At 37.2% G+C, this 22,178-nt stretch overlaps 2 protein-coding genes across 10 annotated transcripts in view; both read right to left on the bottom strand.

Annotated features, from left to right (window-relative positions):
- The window catches only part of TG (thyroglobulin), a 154,730-nt gene extending 152,849 nt beyond the window's left edge, over positions 1-1,881 (bottom strand). The window contains exons 1-2 of the mRNA XM_042786183.1: positions 1,815-1,881; positions 776-884 (exon numbers count right to left, since the gene is read on the bottom strand). Coding sequence (XP_042642117.1) covers positions 776-884; positions 1,815-1,881 — 176 coding nt within the window. The remainder of the gene's footprint in view (positions 1-775; positions 885-1,814) is intronic.
- A 2,706-nt stretch (positions 1,882-4,587) lies between these two features.
- PHF20L1 (PHD finger protein 20 like 1) overlaps positions 4,588-22,178 on the bottom strand; it is a 63,200-nt gene continuing 45,609 nt past the window's right edge. For 5 of the 9 annotated variants that reach the window (XM_033011728.2, XM_033011731.2, XM_033011726.2 and 2 more), the window contains 6 exons: positions 20,599-20,698; positions 19,329-19,415; positions 18,221-18,416; positions 17,441-17,810; positions 13,604-13,769; positions 4,588-12,463 (listed from right to left, as the gene is read on the bottom strand). In XM_033011728.2, the coding sequence (XP_032867619.1) occupies positions 12,321-12,463; positions 13,604-13,769; positions 17,441-17,810; positions 18,221-18,416; positions 19,329-19,415; positions 20,599-20,698 (1,062 nt within the window). In that variant the 3' untranslated portion in view covers positions 4,588-12,320. The remainder of the gene's footprint in view (positions 12,464-13,603; positions 13,770-17,440; positions 17,811-18,220; positions 18,417-19,328; positions 19,416-20,598; positions 20,699-22,178) is intronic. The other 4 variants (XM_033011734.2, XM_042785710.1, XM_033011735.2 and 1 more) reach the window with 2 other exon arrangements.

Below are 22,178 nucleotides of genomic sequence, written 5' to 3' on the forward strand. Positions count from 1 at the left end.
TGTGTTTCTGGTGACTCTAACTCTACGTGATGAGAGCTCTTAATTCTAGCAATTGTCTGAAGTCTTCAGGAATTGCAGATAAGTGACTCGAAGTCATTCAGGAATAAAGCAGGTTGGACAGAATCCTGATTCTCAGTATTTGAGATTTACCATGCATTCTGAGATATTTTCTAAGTTAAATCTAGAATGGTCAAGGTCCCCTACCACAGACAACAACAATAAGGTAATAGTAGAAAACATTACAGTCTGTACTTTCCTTCATCCTCAGCTTTAAATAATTAACTTCTTGCATCTTCAAGCAACATGCTGCTCTCTAAATCACTGTCCTCCATGTGCTTTTTAGTTCCTTTGCTACCTTTAAAAGGAAAGCCAACTGTGCCACTTAGAGCAGGGTGGATTAACTTCTCCAAGTCAACGTGGCTCAGCTATGCCAGCTGGCACACTGATCACAGTCCATGCGCCCCTGAGCATGTGTAGGAAGACAGCAGTTGCATTACATGAGAAACCGCACACAAGTATTTAACATGTAAACAATGCTGCCAAGATTAGCCCATTAATTTTACATCGACCTCTTAACACAGAGACTGTTTCCAGTAACAGGGAATTCGTTCAGGAGAGGCTGGATCTGCAACACAGCTCAGTGAAGTCGCTTCGAGTCTCCTACACCCCTCACCCTCCAGTCCACCGATCGGAGGCTCTTCAAAACAGAGGCTAAAGCTTTCATTAGTAATGAAAAGTCACTTACAACAGCAGAATAATAGCAGGGATAAATTACCTGAACTGGCCATCTTCTGAGCACTGAGGAACATAGGTTTCTCCTCCTGAAAAAGCCTTTTCCCTCTGAAGTTCACATGGACGTAGCGGTTGGGAATCTGTCTGATACTCTGAAAGCAGCAAAAAGGTAAAGATGTAACTGTGGTTTCACCACAAGCCTGGTCTTATCAAAACCCTGATAGTGCCAGCACTGCATGGTGACAGCCCCAGGAACATGGGTCCTCCTTGGCTGTTTCCCTGTTACTCTTTGCATGCAGTTCTGCACGGGACAGCACAGGGAGGTACTGAACAAACTCTCTGGGCTGCCAGCTGCAGGATAAGCACATGATGGAGATGCTCATGAACCCCTTCCCCAGGTCTGTGTTTAATTAGTCTCAGCTCTGTTCTGTACTGGTATGACTAATTTTCTGGTACCGGGGACACTTCACTTACTTAGAGTTTGTTGTGCCTATCACCCCAAAACAGCCCTTTGCCATAACCACACACAGCACTGTTAATGTTTCCGAGTATTTATTCTTTATTGAAGCTATGTCACTCACTGTTCCACCAAAAGGACAAGTATTTCTTCTTAATTTTATGAAAGATCTAGGAAGAATCAATGTCTAGCAGTTCGCATCAGACTAATTCACATTCGGAGCAGTTCTTAATTTTTACCAGGGCAAATGATCAACTACTGAAGCCACTTGGCAAGAAAACAGTCAAGTCTTCTGTTCTTAATACATTCAAAAGCACCATCTTTGCTTACCCAAGCTCCTTCTCTAGCCCAGCCTGTTCTTCCAGAAAACTTGTTGTTTCCACTTAAATTCCTTCCAGGTGTACTGAACTCAGATAACTCTGGCCATTTAAAGATCCTTGTATCTTAGTATTTAACCTGGAGCCCAAACTCAGTTTGCACAGAGCACAATAATTAGCTAAGTTTGCAGTGTGCAAGATTCAAGATCATTATATAATTTGTCAGAATCATACAGAGAGCAGTACAAAGATCACAGGAGCACAGCCACTACTGAATACAGGCAAAGGAAAGGAACAAGCATACTTACCAAATATATTGGCTGCTGCTATGCTAATAAAGCAGCAAAGTAGGATGCAAAACAGGATGGAGCCCATCTTGCGATGGGAGAGCTCCATCCCCTTTTGTCAGTAAGGCAGCCCTGTACACCCCATCTAGCCTTTGCTTGCCTTTTTATAGCAGCCATCAGGCGGATGGGTTCACTTATATGCTGGTAGACTGGCCATGAAATTGTTCGAGTGACGCATACAATGCTTCTGAGAAAACCACAAGAGGCCTGTTCACCTGGAACGGCCCTCGTGGTTCTCCTCAGCCAGTTCTCATCCCCGCTCCAGAGAGCACTGCCAAGCCCAGTCATGGGAGAGGAGAGGTAGCAGCAGCCACAAGGTGGACTTAGTTAAATCAACATGCAAATTCAAAATATTGACAGGGCCCTAGTCAAGAGCACCTACACTGGAGCAACCAGACTTTGTGTTCTGTATCAGAAGTACACTTTTTTGTGTTTCTAGAGAGCCTAGACTGCTGAGGGGACAGGCAAGAGTTAGGCCACCAAGTGTTGCAGCACTAGGAGTAAATACAATTCATAATATGTTTTCTTCTTAAGTGAAAACCAGGATGGACACAGATCCACTCCCTATGAAGGGAACTGAGGTTCAGAGTCAACAGCATTTGACCTTTTGCTTTTACTCCCACTTGCACCATGCATTTTATTACAGCCAAGGATCTGATGGGAAGCAGCTTAGCTTCTTGGGCTTTATCTTCCAGGTCCAAGATCAGTATAACCATTAAGCATGTTGAGTCAATATTTTTGGTACTAATTACATTTCAAAGCCAGTTTGGATGAGGCTTTGAGCAACCTGATCTCATGGAAGGTGTCCCTGCCCATGGCGGGTGGGGATGGGGGTGGTGGTAGTAGATGACCTTTAAGGTCCCTTCCAATCCAAACCATTCTATGATTCTATGATACACGCAAGATCCTCAACCTAAAACATATCAGAAATATTATTTCCTTGGTTCCAGAGTATCACTTCTTACTTGTCCACATTTTACAATTGTTAGCATTTACCCGCACTGGGAATTAAGAGAACTCACCCTTACTTGTGCAAAGGTGGTTGGACAAAGTGGCTCAGAATAATTAGCTAAATAATAACAGAAGCACATGTTTGAGCCTGGACTTAGGCTGATTTCAAGAAAAAGTGACAGAAGCACTCTTTTGTGATTCATGGGTAGTAGACAGTCTAGAAACAACTCTACTAATACTCTCTTACAGACCAAGATTGTGCTAAACAGTGAACCAAGCATCCTTCTGTGTGGGCTGTAGAGCACTGCAGCGTTACACTGTTTGATATATATGGTAAATGTGATCTCAAACAGCAGCACAATCTTGCTTTAGAGTGACTAGCCTTTTTAAAATCAGTGGGACTGTATTTGGATTATACTTTCAAGCAACCTGCTCTGCACTTTGGGAAAGTCAATAGTTTGCAGAAAGATCAGACTGGGAAATGATGAAGAACGTGTTCAGCACAGATGACAGACCAAAAAAGGCAACCTTCAGAGGCATAAAGAAAAAACCTGTAACAGCCCCAATTAAGCAGGCACAGAAAGAAAATTAATTTTTGGATTTGCATAGCATTTGTAGGGAAATGTACCTGCAAAGCAAAGGAATTCAACCAGAGAATAGTCAACATTAGCACTAGGGTAGCTGAATCGGGAAAGATGAAGTTTGACCATGACACATATTTCTGACTCAAGTATGCTTCAAGAGCCTCATGTTTGTGTCTGATCCCCAGCGAGGTGGGACAGTTACAGGAGAGCAACAAGAGATAGTCCACCCCCAAGCTGTGGGCTCTTCAGGAGCAGCAGGGTCAGCGCTTACAGGTACAACGATGTTTCCAAGCCACTGATACACATACTCAGAGTGTGTGTCGGGGGTGTGTGGGTGACACTGATCTAAGTCCAGTTTTCTGAATTTAGTAAACAAGTGTCATTCAGGTTCCTTGTACAGCAAATGGGGAGAGAAGCAAGGTCATTAAGGTACCTATTCACTGTCCTCCTCTATTCTTTGCTACCAAAGGTCATTAGTAACTGATAACAGCGTAAGGCAGACAGGAAACCAGAGAGGTATCACAAGGCTGTTACTAAGGGAAACAAGCACAAATCTGCAATATCTACATAGTGTTAATTCCCAAGGTTACTTTTACTACCTTCAGAAATACTCCAAAAACAACCTCTGCACTATGCAAGTTGGGAATAACAACCAAGTCGTCAAAGTCTCTTAAAAAACAAAGTGAGAAAATGAGCTTTGGCAATTACCACTACTTAAACCACTTCTAGATGTGCGTCAAACCAAGATGGGCATCTCAGTACATGCCAGTTCAATGGGATGCAATAGCCTGTGGATAAAACAGAAAAGAAAAAATAGTAGTTTACAGAGCAATACCCACATTCATCGGGGGGGAAAAAAAGGCACTCGTCTAGGGGCTGGTCAAGTTCAAATTAAGAAAAGCTTCACTGCATAACCTTTAGTGAAGGGACAATTGAATTGACCTCCATTTTTAGCACCTGAGGAAAGATGGAAGAATATATTAAATTAGCTTACCAATGAAGGAGAGAAAAGGAGTAAGTGGAAAAGGTCCCTGTGACCAGTATGGCCTTAAAACTAACGTGTCTTAAAAATCATTGCTCTAGTGCTGGAAATGAGGGTTTCATTTGTTGAGTAACTTTTTGCCAGTGTGTACAATCTAGATTATAATTGTTGGGGGAAAGAAAAATGTCAGCGTGATGAAACATTGAAATCACAAACCTCAAGGGAGAAGCAGACCATTTATTCATTGTTCCAGTTTTTGCATACACTTTCTTAGCAGAAAAGACAGTTTGTGCAACTGCAATTTTTACATATTGGAAAGCCCAAGGGTAAATGATTCCTGTATATGAATACATAAACATCTATACCCACAGAAAAGTTGCTCTCGCCCAAATAAAACTTGAGCCTGAGAAATCAACCTTAGTTTATAAAGTTAACTTAAGCCTCCTGAATGAAGCAGCAAATTAGAAGCAAAAATCTGAAGAACCATTGTCAAATTACGTCCATATCAATTAGTTAATATATTTTTAAATAATAAACTGCTTTTCTGTGTTAAATAAGTCACCAATATTGGACAATCCTCTTACACATTTTAAGAAAACTATGTAAAAACACAGAATAACATCATTTGTCAGTAACCTATTACACTTACAGATAGAAGAGAACTGTTTTACATTTGGTACATTTCTTCCCAAACATGAGACATTTGTCTCAATCTTCACATGATTTTGGCACAGATAGCAATAGCAAGACCTTGTGAAGCACTTATCTCTATCATCTCTAAGTTTTAAAAAGTCCTCATGTGATGCAACATTAAATGATGACAAGGAAAAAAGCATAGCCCCACTATCTAATATAAGTTTCAGTCACTTCATGCCTGACACATTCTTCATAGTGAAAGAATCATGGGGAAGTTCCAATAACTTCTACACTAAATTTGGCTGGATTAGAAAAGTGGGCAGAGAGCTTCTTAGTTTTTTGTATTATAGTTTACTGGCTGGAAAAGTGCCTTTGATGTCAAAAGAACATCAAGAAGCCCATATAAGAACATTTTACTTTGCCTTTGTCCCTGCAGAAATGAACCATTTCTAGGACAGGCAAAATGGCTTTTTTTCATACTTATCCATTGGAGATAACACAGTTTTCCTCTAATAGTACCACAGTGAAGCAAGGTAGAAAAATATTTATTTGATTCTCATGACATCTGGGATGCAGATTGCTCTGAAACCCCAAGTCGCAATCAGGTCTGCAACCCGCAGTGCCGTGATGGATAGATTTGTGCACCAAATTGATTCAATGTTTGTCAAAAGCAAGCTAATGTAGTGAGAAAAGGCACCACCAGTCACACAAGGACAGCAACAGGGTGCCAAACTTCTGGTGCTGGTAGATAAAACTACTTTTGGTCTTGTCAATAAGGCAATACTTAACCTTCGCTGAACTGAAGGCAGCAGTGTGCAGCCAATGGAGTCAGAAAGCAAGCTCAAGGACAAACACAACTCCTTCTAACCCACAACAAAGCTGTGGAACTCGGAATGCCACCTGATATTGTGGAGAGACATTCATGAAAAAAAGACGGATTAAACTCATGGAGCACAGATCTGTAGGTGATTGATAGAACTGATGGTCTTCATAAAGATATGCTAAAGGAAACTTCAGTTTACCAGAAGTGAAAGATACATTAAGGGAAAGACCGATTTGTACAGACCTTTTGTACAGATGCTGACACTATTTCTACTGAAGACACTGGGCTGGCTAGATGTTTGGTCTGACTCAGGAAAACTCTTTAATGAGTCTGCTAAGTAGAAAAAGTCTTTCAGTGGATTACTCCAAGATCTGAATTTGGTCCTGTATCTTAAATTTGAGACTGCTTTGAGACCGTCTCTTCAAATAATGATTAAAACATGCTTCACAAGTACAATTCTGAAATTTGTTACGTTTACGATCATATCTATTTCTGCTGTGAAAAACAGAACCATTTCTCTGTATTAGTAACTCACTGAGATTCTGGTCAGTTTCATTCATCTGCTACTTATCATTTATGTCCTGGTCCACAAGATGTCTAGAACTTTCTTAGCAACTGTTTGCTTATTTGTTTTCTACTACAGTAGTCCTGAACAACAGCTTGTAGGCAATATTAAAATAAATCACTACAAGGAAACTGAAGTTATTTTGTAAGGATGTTGTACAAAGGCACAAAATTAGAAACACCCTTAGAAGGCAGACATCTGCCCAAAGAAGAGTTGCCATCACTGTAAACATGTTGTTGAAATATACTGTCTTTTAAGTACCAAGTGCATTGCAAAACTCAAACACTGCAATTGTTAAACACCAAGGCAGTTCAGGAACAGAAGAATCTTCTAATTACTTTGCCACAATAAGTAATACAGTACTGTAAATAATTTACTGACTGCATAATTTGCCTACAGACTAAAGTACAACTGAAGATACCTTAAAGCTTTGCAATGTGTACAGATAAATAGGTATCAATGACTGCATGTAACACTGACTACAGGCTAAAAATGCAGCTGAAGATTCCCTAATGCTTTAAAACATATATAAACACTAACTCACCAAAACAAAAGGCCACTGAATGGGAGCCCAGGCACGTAATCTCAACAGACCTTTATTGTGAGTATTAGAATGCAGTCAACATTATTGCTATTATAAAAAAACAAATCACAGAAGAAAGTATTTTGCTTCTCTCACAGAAGATTTATATAGTGCACTGCTGCCTCTCTCAGAGTGTTTAGTGACAATACACTGACACACGTGGCTACAGCCGAACTGAGGTGACTCTGGCCAGCTTTAAAGAAAGGAAGGCTGCTGTTCGAAGTGAACAGCAATTGAACTAGCTTTAGTTATTCAATCCATAGAATAAGGCTGGCTCATCGACCGCTTACACATAGGTCCAGCGTGTATGGAAAAGGAAATTCACTCCTGAATGATTTTTCACGCTAGTTCATTCTTTCCATGTGGTCTCCAATTTTTTATTTGAGTTATTCAGGCTGGAGCAGAATGGCTGCCAAATGCACAATCTGCTCTCTGTGCAGTGTATTTTCACCATCATTACATGCTCCATATTTGTTTTCTATATATAAACAGATATACACATAGTGTATAATACTTATTGCTAAAGACAGACCCCCACACCCAGTGCCCAGGACATAACATAGTATAATAAAAACCATTACTGAAGTATTTTCAAACGTCCTCTGTAAAATTATCACCTAAAGCCACATGGACTCAGTACAACAGAAAAAAAGTGTCAGCTAATAAAATGTGAGAATAGCAATGGGCATTTCGAAAGTGATTAAGCCGCTGACCTTAATAAGCACTCCAAAATTAAGGTGCATGTACTGTAATGCTTCTAAGCAGTAGAGAGAGAACCTACAGTTCCAGTGTTCTAAACCAGCACAACAAAGATGGGTGCCATTTGTAAAGGAATGGCATCATTGCATGCACCCCCTTTACACATCAGCACTCCACTATAACTTTGAACAGTACAAGGTAGTCAAGATGGCCTGATTGCACACTTCTTGCTATGAAGCCCCTGTTTGCAGAGTGCTTCCCACCCCCTACTTCTGTTGCTTATTTTTACATTAAGCTTCAGTTCAGTTTAGGATCTGTTTTGAGTCTTTAAAAGTTTCAGTGAATAAAAATAGTTGCTATTTCTCTTCATATACAAAGGAAAAATATTCTGGTTTGCAAGCATCAAAATACTTTTACAATTTTACGGTGATGCTCAAGCAGCTCCTTTACATCCCAGCCTTCAGTTTGGTGAGAAGTGCTGGAGCCCAACTGTGGCAAAGGGGTTTTGCTGCAACATTCATTCAAGTCTTAAGTTAGAAGCCAGATGGGAGCAGAGGATCACCACCTGCGCAACATCAGAAAAGCTTTACTAAAGGAAGGCAGCAAAAACATCTGAAAATTTTTACCATGGTGCACACACTCCAACCGTACACAGCTCACAGGTCACACTGGAATCAGGACAGAGCAGAGGAGACCTGTCCCCACGACTGCTTCCCACAGCAGCCAGAAAGAACTGGGCATAAGAACAGAGGAATGAAACCCTCCAGGCATCAGAGGAGAAGCCAGTGTAGAAAGCAGAAAAACAAAAGAAGAAACAGATGCAAGCTGCAGAACAAACAGATGAGGAGCACATGTAGAAGCTCAGAGACAAAACTAAGAGACAGGTGGATGTCAGCCATACAAGAGGACTGCAGCCATGGAAGAGTAGTTTCAATTTTTTGCCACACAGCAAGTATGTTATATCTATCAGAAAATTGCAACCCATCTTCTTCACCTATTTTAAAGAGGAAGACAGGCTTCTACCACTGCAAATTAGCCGAACAAAGATCTATGCATCTAAGGCCAGAATATCTGCAATATGGGCACTGTTCAGCCTACAGATACCCAAGAAAATGGTTAGCAGGAAGCATCTTCCAACTCATTCCCTGCCATATGACTTGAAGTACCTCCATTTTGCAACTGAAACATAGGCAACCTCAACATGTGATATCTGATCACATCACTAAGGCAACATTTCATTTATGACTGCAGTACTGATGTCCTACTGCCATCACTGCAACTGAAAATGCAGAATTCCCGATGTAGATGCCTAGAGTATGGTCACAGAAAGGAGGAGGCTTTGAAATGAATCACCCTGATACCTCCATGAACAAAACAAGCCTCAGAGAAGAAGCTGGGCATTTAAAGGCTCCACAAGTTTGACATTTAGCCCTGTGAAATCACAAGAGGCTTCTGTACAATGACATTTTCCTTTTGTATATTAGCATTAAGAACTTACACTAAGTTAAAAGAAGGCTGCAAATTTAAAAATTTTACCATATACTATTTCTTCCACAGAGAGGGTTTGCCTCTTTCATCATACAGCACAAATTCACACCCTGATAAATGATGTTGCAAATAGACTGTGTACAGATCCCTGGCTTATTTACAAAGGAAGCAGGAAGACAGATGGAAAATGATGCCTACAGGAAAAAGATCCTCTCGATAAGGCCAACTAGAAGAAATACTGGTATGAGCCAGATCACATCAGGTTTGACTGGCACACGAGCAATCCACTGTAGGTTACATTCTGTGCAAAACACTTAGCATTTTTACGGCACTTGACTTGTAAGTGTTTAAAGAAAAAACTTCAAAAGCATCCCAAACCTTTGAATACTTAAGAAACTGGGGCCAAAACTAAGGCTCACGCTACATACTAACGTCACAATTTGAGAAAGCAAATTCAGACAAGTTTGTGAAGCATTCAAGCAACACACAAAGTATCACAGCGCTGTCCATAAGGACACTGAGATTGTATTTCTTAAAAGATATGAATGCTTGCAGGAATTTTTATAATACATGACTACACAAGAGATGAAGATAAAAAAATACTGAACAGATTATTTGTTTTTGTAAGCACAGTCGATGCTGAATAAGGCAGGATCCTGAGGGATAAAATTACATACTCATGTAAATTTAGAGACCTTTACATATACAAACAGAAGACAACTTAAAGCTGCAAGGGCAACTTTAACTTTGAACTTAAGATTTCCTTTTCAGGATACCATTCCTCCATCTCTGCACTAAGAATGAAACCTCCACCCTTCCACCTAGAATCTCTCGGTCCACCTCCGCCTTCAGTAACATTTACAATTATATTACATCACACGCATGCACGCACATTGCATAATATTGCTACAGTGTGTGCTGTATAAATTATGTAAATACACTCCACTTTGTTTCAAAGTAATTAATTTGGATTTACACTTCTCTTATACAGTACACACAGTACCACATTCAAGGATATGCAGCAAGTGAATAATACATAAAAAAGTCTCACATATCCAAAAGCAAGTAGGTCACTCAACTATTCATATTGTTTGAAGCAGTTATTTAAGCATCCAACTATATAACACAGAGTATTTTATTTATTATCAGTTGCTATAAAAATGTCAACAACTCCTCAGCTTGTGTGTTCTTTCTGCATTATGAAGTTGCCAATCATGATTCCATAATTAACTTTCATGTTACCATGCAGCTCTGTAACATCTCCTACAAGCTTGATGTGGCAAGACTTTTTAAATAGCAACCACCCTGTAACAAGGGTTTACATTTCGCTTTGGACATCAAGAGTGATAACTCACTTCAGATATGATAGACAGACGGGAAATGTCAGGGTAAGTTTATTTTAGCAATGAACCAGCCATGCTGCTTTCTTTCTCAATAATGGTTTTACCACGAAAGTTCAATGCACTGGTTGCAAAGTCTTTCCCAGATAATCCATCTTTGGCACATTTTTCAATTTTATGCATCCTCAAAAGGCATTCCAAGATTTTTTGATTTTTGATAGTCTGAACATTATAAGAATCGCTTTTTTATACTTGTATGAAGATCAGGAAGAAAAATGAAAAATGTAGAGTATGCAGAATAGTTTTAATAAACAGTTTTACATACAGTACCTTACATATAGAACAGTGTGTTTGCAAATTTAAATAATTTTTGAATGTACAGTGGCTTGTACTCTTATCAAAAGGTAAATTCAAGTTTACTGTCTATCGGTTCTAAAATGCATTTATACAGATAACTAGAACTGATAAACAGACGTGAGGCATAAAATGTTCAAGTATCTTAATGTCATCAGTTAAATAGCCTCCTTTTAACAGTCATATTTTACAAATTTCAAAACCTGTACATACATTATTTTCAATTTTAGAAACTGCTTGTTAAAAGGTAACATTTCATGTTAACCACCAGTTCTTATAGTCTATTGTAATAAAACTAGACATGTGTAGATATAAATGTATATAGTATGTATATATGTACATGTGTATCTATACACATATACATACACATACAAATATGCATGTAGCACTGGATACAGCGGCAACTTATAAGCACAGGGAAAGTCCTGGGCTCAAAATCCAGCAAGAGCTAACAGAGCAAGTAGGTTGCCTTTGGTTTCATGACATTTTGTTCACTGAAGCAGAAAGTTTTTATAAAAACATCTTGGATAACGTATCTTGAGATATTTATTCTAGTGGTTTAGTATATTCACAGCCACAGTGTTGCTGCTCTTGTCATTCCTCATCCCAGCTGAGGATGGTAAAGTTTCAGAGGGCCAACACCAGAACAGAGCTACCCAGGACAAAAATTGTACCTTGAATCCTGAATACTGCAATAGAACATAAAAAAATATAAACTACACAATTTTGGATGGATTGCTGGCACCAAGTAGGACTTTGGAAAAAACCTTCATGTAAGTCATAATCAAACTCTCATCCCAGTGGTTTTAATATTATTTGGCACATCTGACCACCATTTGCCACTTATGTTTTAAAGGAAGCCTAAGGGTGCTGTAATAAGGATTTCTATTTAAAAAAATATTTTAAAAAGGAGACCATAATAAGTAATTTCTTTCAAAAAATCAAAGCTATTATGTTCATTTTCCTGAACATTCATGAGAGAAGGAAATAATCTAAAGACTTTCCTTGTAGAGAGGATACAGATCTCTCTGTGTCTAACTTTTGCTAGCAAGATAAGAGGAATTCATTAAAAAAGCAGTTCCCAAGAATGTTTAGTCAGCTGAATTCTGTGAATTTAGAATTTTTTGCCAAAATTTTCAAAACAGTAACCTTGTTCTTTGCAGAGTTTTTGTTCAACTTTCTTGTATGCAGGGATTTTCTTGTTTATCATGTTAAAATCATATCAACATTTCTCAGTATGCAATATATTACATTTTGAAGCTTGGACACTGAATATTCAGATTTCCAATATAACAGATACTTTACTCTAAATTTCCTCTCCTCTCTCTAAAGCTTCAGGCTAATGTAATCAGCAAAGAACCAGATAAATGCTCAGCTTTTTGCTGTCTTCCTGTCAGTCTTGTGGCTAGTAAGAAAATTCACTGTAAGAGAACCTATTTTTATTTCTTTATTCTTCCTTTTGTCATACAGAACAAAGTGTTGCTATTTGCTGTACTTTCCCCATGTCAATTAAGAGCTGTTTGATACGTCGCTTGAGCTGAGGCAATCTTGCCAGAGGATCTGGTGGTTCCAGTTCTCCAGTGAAATCAAGCCAGCTTTCTAAAACTACAGAATGAAAAGGAAGAAGTTTATTAGAATATATCTTCAAGAAACAGTTTTCATAAAAATTAAACTTTTCTTTCTTACTCTGTCTTTTATAAGAAGGGAAACTATACTGAGGTTGCGATTTTTACTTATCAGAAGAAATTTTTACTAGGGAAACACCAACTAATTCCGTGTTTCACTCAAAAAATCCAAACATCATCTGGTTTGATTGCTACTACAGACAGGTACCTAGGAGCAAATTATATCCTTGGCTAACAATTTACCATCTACACACATAAAAGAAACCTCAGTTCATGATCTTTTAGCTATGATAGTTCTGCAACAGAAAACACAATTCTTAAATGCAAGGCTTGCTTCTGTCACTTTAACAGGCTCCTGTTTACAAAGTCCAGATCAAAGAATGATTTTCCAATCTTCAAATGTTTACAAATAACTTCTGTGCTTGTAGAGACAGAAAAGGGAAAAGGTCAATCCTGTTAGCCTAGCTATAATGCCTAGTTCAAGGAGAAATACTGAAAGTAAAAATGCAAATAGGAATACGACAACTTTATTTGTCAAAAGATAATTAAAGACTCCCAAGACTAGACTATAAGCTCCTCTCATTCTTAATTTCTACGACTGGCAAGTTAACTTCTGTGTTGTAATATTAACTCCTACACTATAATTTCACTCAAGCTTTCTCATGAAGCCTTATTTGCCTTCCTCAAACCAGTTACTAATATATAGCAAACCAAATTTAAAGGCAGAATGAATACTATTTTTTTTTTCCCTAAATGTTGTCAATTACTAGAAAAATCAGGCCAAAACCACTCCAGACATAATAAAAAAATCCATCAACTTTATGATCCATATCTGGAAAAAGACTAGACAAGTTATATAAGCTTTCCAAAGCCTGCCTAATATCACAAACTTGAGCTAATTTTTTCAGAGGTCCTGAGTGCTTTAATTACTTTATTGGGCATACAAAACTTATGGAAAGGGGCAGGGGGATCAAGAGTACAAGCTCAATTATCATTTTGGGTACCCAAATTTGAACACGACACATAAAATCCATCCTAGGTGCCTCAGATCACTTTCAACAGAGTGGCTATGAAAGATGATGTTACAGGTGTATTAACAAGTATCTGGCAATGTAGTTACCATCAACTTCTTTTTCAATCAGGTCCATCCTGCTGGTGACTTCATTCTGTACATTCTCTATATGGGTAAGGAGATTTAGCTGCCATTGAAGATGTGTGTCCACTTGTTCCTCTGAGCCTTTTCTTTCATTACAAACAAACACAGTGTTTCCTTCAGCAGAATTCTTCTTCATAGGAGCAACAGAAAGAAAAAAATTGCCATTTAAGAGTTTTTTTTTTTTTCTTTTCATTTCTGGTACTGATTTCAACACCTGAGTGACATGATAAACTATGCTGTTTTAGAATTGTACTTCTGTCTATGTGAAAAAAAACATACTCAAAAGGTCACATACATCAATATATATATAATATCAATACAATAAATACACATCAATAGATTAAACCAAACAAAATGCAAATTCCATACAAATAAGCATATATAGCACTGGGAAAGCGAGGCAAGAGGTAAAGTTTACCAGCTCAAGCACTTTCTTTAATGCAGTAAGACAGACTGCATTTCTGTGCCCTTTTTATATAAATCTGGACTTAAATCATAAAGTCCTGAAGTGCATTGGTCTGCTGTCACCAAAACTGTGAAAACCCCTAAGGTTTGTTTCAATTTTAGCCAGAGAATAAAGGAAAGCTCCCTAAAATGCAGGAATATCCAAGGTGTCTAAAGTCACTCTTGCACAAACAAGCTGGCCATTCTGTTTGTTAAGACAAAAGACTGCTCTTCCTACCATTACTATGGTTCTGTGTAACTTGGAAGCACAAGTCTGGAACAGAATTGAACATGTCTGGGGATAGTTACAAGGGCAGTAACATGCAGAGTTATGCAAACACAGTATCTGAAGATTGCCTTCTCTGAAATAATCAGTATTTTCATAGCAAGTCAGAGATTACACACAAGTTCCTCATCTTTCTGTACTTGACATTGCAGCTAATGGAAATGACCAAATGAAGTATACCAGATTTAATGGGTTAAAATGTTCAGCATCTCCATTAATTAGCAGGATTCACAGTTTCCATTTTATATCCACTATAACTTTAAATCTGATAAAGTTCTTTCACTATTGATGGTTCTATTTTAGGGAGTAGAATGTTGGATATGTGTGCTCATGAAATGTCAGTTTATGGCAAATGCCAGACCAAGGTGTGAATTTTATTATACTAATACACTTTGCAGCTAAGTTTTTTCTACATCACACAATAATAGACAACACAATTTTTTTTCTTAAAGTATATCTTCCCCCAGTCAAGAATGGGAAGAGTGAGAAGAGAGTGAAAGAAGATGACAGGGACTGATGGATTTTAAGTTACTACTTAAACCAAAATAACAACTTAATTTTTAAGACTTAAAATCAATTTAAAAAAAACAAAACAAAACAAAACAAAACACCTAAAAAACAAAAAACAAAAACCCCACCAAAAAAACAAGACCAAACAAATCAAACTTGGACTGACCTGCTGGCAGCTTTATGAGAGGGTCCTGGAGCACAATATTGTCACAATATTCATTAAAGAAGTTAAAAGTTATTTACTAAATATAGAGTTTAAAAGCCAAAAAAGCCTCTAGAAGTCTCAAACCTTTCAGATAAAAATCTTTCTTCTCTCAAGACATCAAGTTTGCCTCCACAGTGTTTTCACTATTCAAACTGTTATTAATTTTATAAAGGATACTTCCAATGTAAATAAGAAATGTCCCACTTCTTACAATTTTCAGACCCTCTCTAAAATCATGAGGAGTGCCATTTTTCTCTTGCTGTATGAGGACCCAAGTCTGTAATTCCAAAACCAAGATCATCCGTTAAGTGAATCTTTAGATGGCCACTGCAGTAAGTTAGATAAAATCTTAAAGCTAAATAATTTAAGATCTAAAGAACATCACAAAATATTTTTTCCCTTTTTAACGACCTCTGTATTTATTCAAAAGGCTAGTAAATGCTCCTTGGGGAAACAAAAAAAAAAAAAAAAAAACCACACAAGAAAACCAACCAACCAAACAAAAAAAAAAAACCAACCAAACAACAACAACAAAAAAAAAGAAAAAAAAAAAACAAACAAAAAAAAAGCAAAAAAAAAAAAACCCCACCACACACAAAAAAAAACCCACAAAACAAAAACAACCACAAGATCAAACAGGTCCTCCTCTAAGCTGAGATCAATGTAGGCAATCAGGGAGTGGTGGCCGGGGTAGTAAGAGAAGCAGAGTACACCATCCAGCTTGTGAAGAAGAAATAAATGGGAGGTTCAGATGGGGAAGGCTTGTGCTTTCCGAAGCAAGAATAAGGAAACTAAATACAATTTTAAAGATTATTCATAAGCGAATAAGGAACTTCATAATACTCAACCTGAACACTGTTTATAAGAGAAAAGAAGGCATGCAACAGAACTGTAGATGAGGAGAAGACAAAACCATATGGAAAACCAGAATACTGAAGGCTCTGCAAAATGCTAGAAGAGAGAATCCAAACCCCCAACCAAAACTTTGAGAAGGAGAGGTGAAGACAACACTTTACAGAGAAGTCAGTTCATGTAAAAAAGGCACTTCATCGTGTGTCATCATGGTTTTAAGGCAAGTACAAACAGGTTCATGGAGAAACCAGGGAGAGCTTTTCAATGAGTATTAAGTCTAGATAGATAGATAGCCTTATTTCAGATATCATGGCTGACTACTGACAACAGGTGAACTAACACGTCCCAAAGGGAAGAGTACTCTGACACTGCCCCAGATGTCTTCCTGGCTTAAAACAGAGAGTACTTAGCTTTTTAGATATATGCTTTAGTCTCTGAAGGAAACATTACTTTTGTTTCACTGTTCCCATATATCTTCTTTTAGTTCTGGATGTATTTATACTATTTACAAAGATAATTTAACCTACTGTTGGAAGGATTATTCACTATTTCACACTACTGCTCACTACATAAACTGAATATAATCATGCGATTTAGCATACGGTTATTTCTAACTAGAATTAGCCAAAATTTCCCATTCAGACTATATAGCTTACATGCCACATTTAAAACTAAAAGAAAAAAGATGTATCTTACTCATTTATTCCACACCAGAAACTGTACCTCAAAAGGGGGATGAGTTGGGTGATTTTATTCTCACACACTTGGTATTGTAGAAAACAGAAAGGTCTGTTTCACTTTGTTTTTTTTGCTCAAAAGAAAACTCTTCACTGAAACCAGACTAACAAGTTTCAGACCTTTTCCACAAAGTAATGGATTCAAACCAATAATGCAAACATGAGAAAGAGATGTTTAAACATCCAAATATAATCCTTACTAAAAACATGTGACACGTTTAATTAGAATAAATATGTCATATAAGAAATGCAAAAGAAGTTGTATGAGGTGAAATTAATTGGTCAGTAAATCATTACTGGTGGACAGAATTCTAGATAGTGTTACTATTAAAAGAATATGATACAATTATAAACACTATTACAAATCTCAGTTTAACAAACAACAACAATAAAAAAACAGAACTGGGAGAAAAAAGGAAACTTGTCCCATTTTCTTCATCCCGCAAAAAACACCTAAATTCTGTTTCAAGACCTTGCATTTTAAGCATGGGATTTTTTTTCCCCCAAAACACTGGATTAAGCATAAACAGCTTTACCATAGGCAATATTTAACCATACTTTGCATTTCATTCACCAGCTGAAATGGGTATACCTCACCTGAAACTATTTCAGTGATCCAACTTTGCTTCTAGTGATTTCTGCTGACTCACTAGAATATGTCAACCACTAACAATGAACATTTCTACATACTTGTATGCGCTTCAATTCTATCAGATTGAACATATTATTCCAACTAAGAAACTTCCCAGATGAAGAATGATACTTACCCGCTCATTCATGCCATCATCTCTAAAAGAATATTGTAAACAGTTTTTAGTCTCTGTGTGAAATTCCTGATCTTCATCATAACTACTTGTATCTTCATCATCTGAGCTCATAGGGTCAGTGACTGCTTTGCAGTCTTGTCCAAAACTCTGTGGTTTTTGGTAACTGTGCTCACTTGTGATGTATGTTCCCTCCGTCTTCTGGGGTATACTGGGCTGCTCTTTATGATTTTGACTGTGACATGTCCTTTCGGTTGGATTAACAGAATCTGGTAAAGTCACTAATTTTTTCTCTACCCCAAGAGTTATTTGTTCTTGTTCTTTTCGCATCCCTGAATAAGCCCAGAGATGAAGGTCTGGGTGCTGCTTATTTCTGAAATGAAGGGGGAGAAAAAAAAGTTATAGAGAATACCACTTACAGCACTGAACTATTAATCATCCACTTCTGTTAGATCACAGCTATTGATAAGCACCAGTATCAAACATCTAAGTATCCTCAGGTCACTTATCAGTTTAAGATAAACCCAGAACGTCCCTTTAACACAAAACTGACTATAACAACAAAATAAAAAATCAACAATAATCCCAATATACCAGATCCGCTCAGGTGCTGAATACCTAACTCCCACTGAAGCTGAGGGTACTCTACATCTTGCACTTCAAATATTTAAACTATTATAGAAGGAAGAACTTTAATGTGAGAGAATAATGCATATGGAATAGTGGTAGTCTCTGCTACCTAAATATATAAAGATGGAGAATCAATCCTGGACTGATACTTACTTTAAGATCCCAATCTTCAGCTGTAGTCCGTGCAATATTTCAGTTACACCATAGACATCTGCCAGCAGGTGATGGGTTGACACAATCTTTTTGGCATTAAGATGAGAGTAGTTTTCTTTCAAAAATGATAATCCACACATGTGTCCACTGTTTAGCCAGTCTTTATCATAAAGATATTTGGCACTCCACCTCTGACCTGGGGTAAATAAGAAACAAATTGAGGGCCATCTAAAGCCACATCAGAATTGTATTTTAAACTAGAGCGCTATAATTATATGCTGTACTCTCCTAAATGTGTCTTAATATCCATGAAAGAATGATTCAAAAACTTGCTATTAATACATTAAAATTTAGTTTTCATGGATTAAGAGGAAACTCTTGACACTTACAAAAGCAGAAATAAACCTGAAATCTCAAAACCTCTCTAAATGGCATTTGAAATGAAAATCTAATCACCTTTGCAATCAAAGTAGAGGATCTTAAGAACTGTACTATTGTCAATCTCACTGAAGAAAATGTTAAAATTGGCATTTTATCTAACAACTACAGCTTACTTTTTTAAAAAAAAAAGAAAACCTAAGTTACCAAGAGAAATGTTAGAGAGTGGATTTTATATGGACATATCCAAAACACGTAGTTTGTTTCTAAAAGACAAGTATTTTGCTTCAATATTGAAGTCAGTATCTACTTATTAGAAGCCAGGAGAAGGGTTAATGACAAGCAGACATTTCAAAGATATTTGACAGTGGAGTTCTTACACTCTCCTTTGAGGTGCCTTTTACCAGACACTACTAGACAGGTTATTAATGTAAAGAGGGCCTTAGGTCTCCCACACTACGGCAACATCTACAATCTTAACCCATCAGGCATGAATGAGTATTGAGCTAATGCTTCAATAGTAACTTTTCAAAAAAAACCAAACCAAACCAAGACAACAAAAAAAACCCCAAACTAGAAATGTATAATGCTAGTTATTCCAATATTACTGTTTACAATGAGGAACCCAGACAAAACAGACTGACTAAGACTGCAATATCTTACACCCGATTTCATATCAGACTATCATCATATACAGAACAAAGAATGGGTTGATGGAAGCCCTTCATACCTTTCAGGAGAATACCCTGTCTATCTCCTTTCTGCCCATTATCCCAATACACTTTAAAATACTGACATTGTGAATGACCTTTTTCTCCTGACATAGAAAGAAAAGAAGTAATGGTTAGGAAGGGAGAGAAGATAAAAATTAGGGACACAGTCTCTTTATAGCAGGGGATAACGAAGTACCTAGTACAGTGCAGGAAAAGAACACAAGACAAATTAGTTGGTTTTAAAAAGAAAAAGCTTGACTGCTCAAAGAGTACACCACATAGAACTATCAAACAAGACTCTATATACCATCAATTTAGATTCAGACTGGGCAAATGGAAAAAGCCACTACTTTCTAGCTCTATTTTCCTAAATTTTCTTCTCAAAAGTAACTAATAGAAACTGTGCCATTTTATACCTCTGCAAACAGTTTTCAGATTTCATTTTTTAAATTCAGAATGGAAGCAAATTTGGGTGTGTAAACTCATTCCCCCTTTTGAAACCGCTGGACTGTTGGATATTTCACTAGAAGACATCTATGTGCGTTTGTATCAATTGTCAGGAAAAATACTAAAAACTTCATTTGAAATGGTATAGTTTTTCTACAAATAACTGGTAAGAAAAATAGGTTTATGGACAGAATAATTTTAAAATCAGTATCTCCCTAATCAAATGTATTCAGTTGAAAAAGAAATAAGACTTTTCCTAATTTGCACAATTTCAAACTTATCTTAACAATCTAAAGTTCAAAGTATGTTATTTGTGCACTATTGTTTACCATAAAAAGTTCCAGAATTTTTCATATTTTACATACTCAGTTCCATACCTTTACCCAATTCTGGACAAATACATATATTACAAAATTGCAATTAATATGAAATAACATCCACAGTATATTTGAGTGTACTGTGGTAATGAGTACTTTTTCTCTAAAAAAAATATTTAAATGAACCAATGTGATTCCAAGTATAGACAAAACAGATCGCTTAAGAATAATTTGTTTAGAAAGACTTTTCAGACTACAACATGAAAAAGTGCTAAGGTTTTGGGGGAATTAATTTTCAACAACTAAAGCGACAGTAATTAAGGTCATGAATAAGTTTTAGCATAGCTGATCAAGATGTTACTAACAAGAAAGTAAGCTTCTGCTCAGAGCTAAATTTAGAATCACTTGCCCTAAAGAACAGAGAACACAAAACAGACAAAGCTTTAATAATTTAAGCAATGCATAACATCTCTGCTTAAAAATTCCAAGCAGACAGCTGCAGATAAAGGTGGTTTACCCATACCTGGTGGATCTCTGCAGATATAACAGATGTACTGCTCTGGAATGCTGTCTTCTAACAGTCCCATGCATACACTGTGCTGCCAACACAAGCACTCTTCACACTGACATCGGAAAAAAACAAAAGCAAAAACTAAAACTGAGATAAAGAGATTGAAAAATCAGAAGCTATTTCTTGTATCGTCAAAATGCAGAGAACAGCAGTTTAACTTAAATAGCTGGTTTCAGTAAGATTATTTTAGTTGGGCAATTTGTGTTTGGGTAGGCAAAGATATCAAGCTAAAAAAAGAGCTCTAGTTCCGAAAGTTACCTCAACCACAAATTCCAGACTGGAAAAAAAAAAAAAAGAAATTGAAGATGTAATATTTAATAATATTTGATTATAACATTCAGTATTATAGCACCTAAATATTTAGTAGTGAAACATAAGACAGGAGTATAATATTACAGTAAAGTAGAAAGATAATGTAATACATTACAGCATAACAGTGAAAAGTAGAAAACTCTTCAGTTTAATTATTTATATTTACAAAGCATCTCTCCAGTGCGCTAGAAAGATGTGTTTTTAATATCGCACCAATGGAAAATCTAAAAGAAAAAGAAAATGAAGAGAAAATGAAAGAGGAGAAACAAGAGAATAGGAGAGCAAAATAGAAGTGGTAAGACATGAGGGCCTACAAACAGCAAACTGGTTGCTCTCAGTGAGACAAGGCATGAAGAGGAAAAATTGGGCTGTCATTGGACTTTAGAAACAGGCAGGAAACTACCACTTAAAAATACATCTTCCTTTCTCAACTCAGTGTTTGCCTGTGTTCTAAATATCTGCTGTTCTGATACAGAAAGTCTCTCCTCTCTGCTTTGACATGCTTTTGAGCATCAACCAATTCAAAACACTGAAGTCACCTTTCCCCTTGTCATACGGCTATGGCTATAATTCCCTCGCCTCTCTCCAAAGATTTCTATACCAGTCCATTTTTTCACTTTATTACCATAGCTGAACTCCTGCTTAGTTCCTCCAACACAGCACTGCATTCCAGTGTGTTCCCAGGGACAGTCGTTGTGTCCTTCAACTTCAGGTCTGTCACTTCCAAAAGACTTTAAGTCCATTAACGCTGGACAGCCATACTTGCTTCCTTCAAATCTCAACTAAAAAGGCTCCATATTTTCAACAGAAACTGTACCACATTAATAGCTGAATACAAACCTGTTTTTTGAGTGGGGAAAAACACCATAGGAAGTTCATGGCTTTTTTAAAGTTACTGACAACTGACTTCTTCCTCACTGTTGCTTGCATCTGATCTAATCGCTGTATTATTAATTCCTTGAGACAAAGAGTTTAAAACACTCATTGCTAGATGGGAAATGGTCCCCTCACTGGAGTACAAACAAATAAGCAGCAGTAGTTGCAATCCATCAGCACCTGAATGCTATGCAGACACTGTATATTCTTAATCCTTAGCAGTTTCCCAAACCAGCTAGTGAATTCTAGTTTGAGAACTGCTATTCTAAAGATGAAGGATACACATGACACACAGATCACAGTTTCTGCCAACAGTAATGCCTGTACAGCAGAGATCTTGGATA

The sequence above is a fragment of the Tyto alba genome, unplaced genomic scaffold, assembly GCF_018691265.1.
Source record: "Tyto alba isolate M040663 unplaced genomic scaffold, T.alba_DEE_v4.0 Super-Scaffold_9, whole genome shotgun sequence".
Taxonomy (NCBI): domain Eukaryota; kingdom Metazoa; phylum Chordata; class Aves; order Strigiformes; family Tytonidae; genus Tyto; species Tyto alba.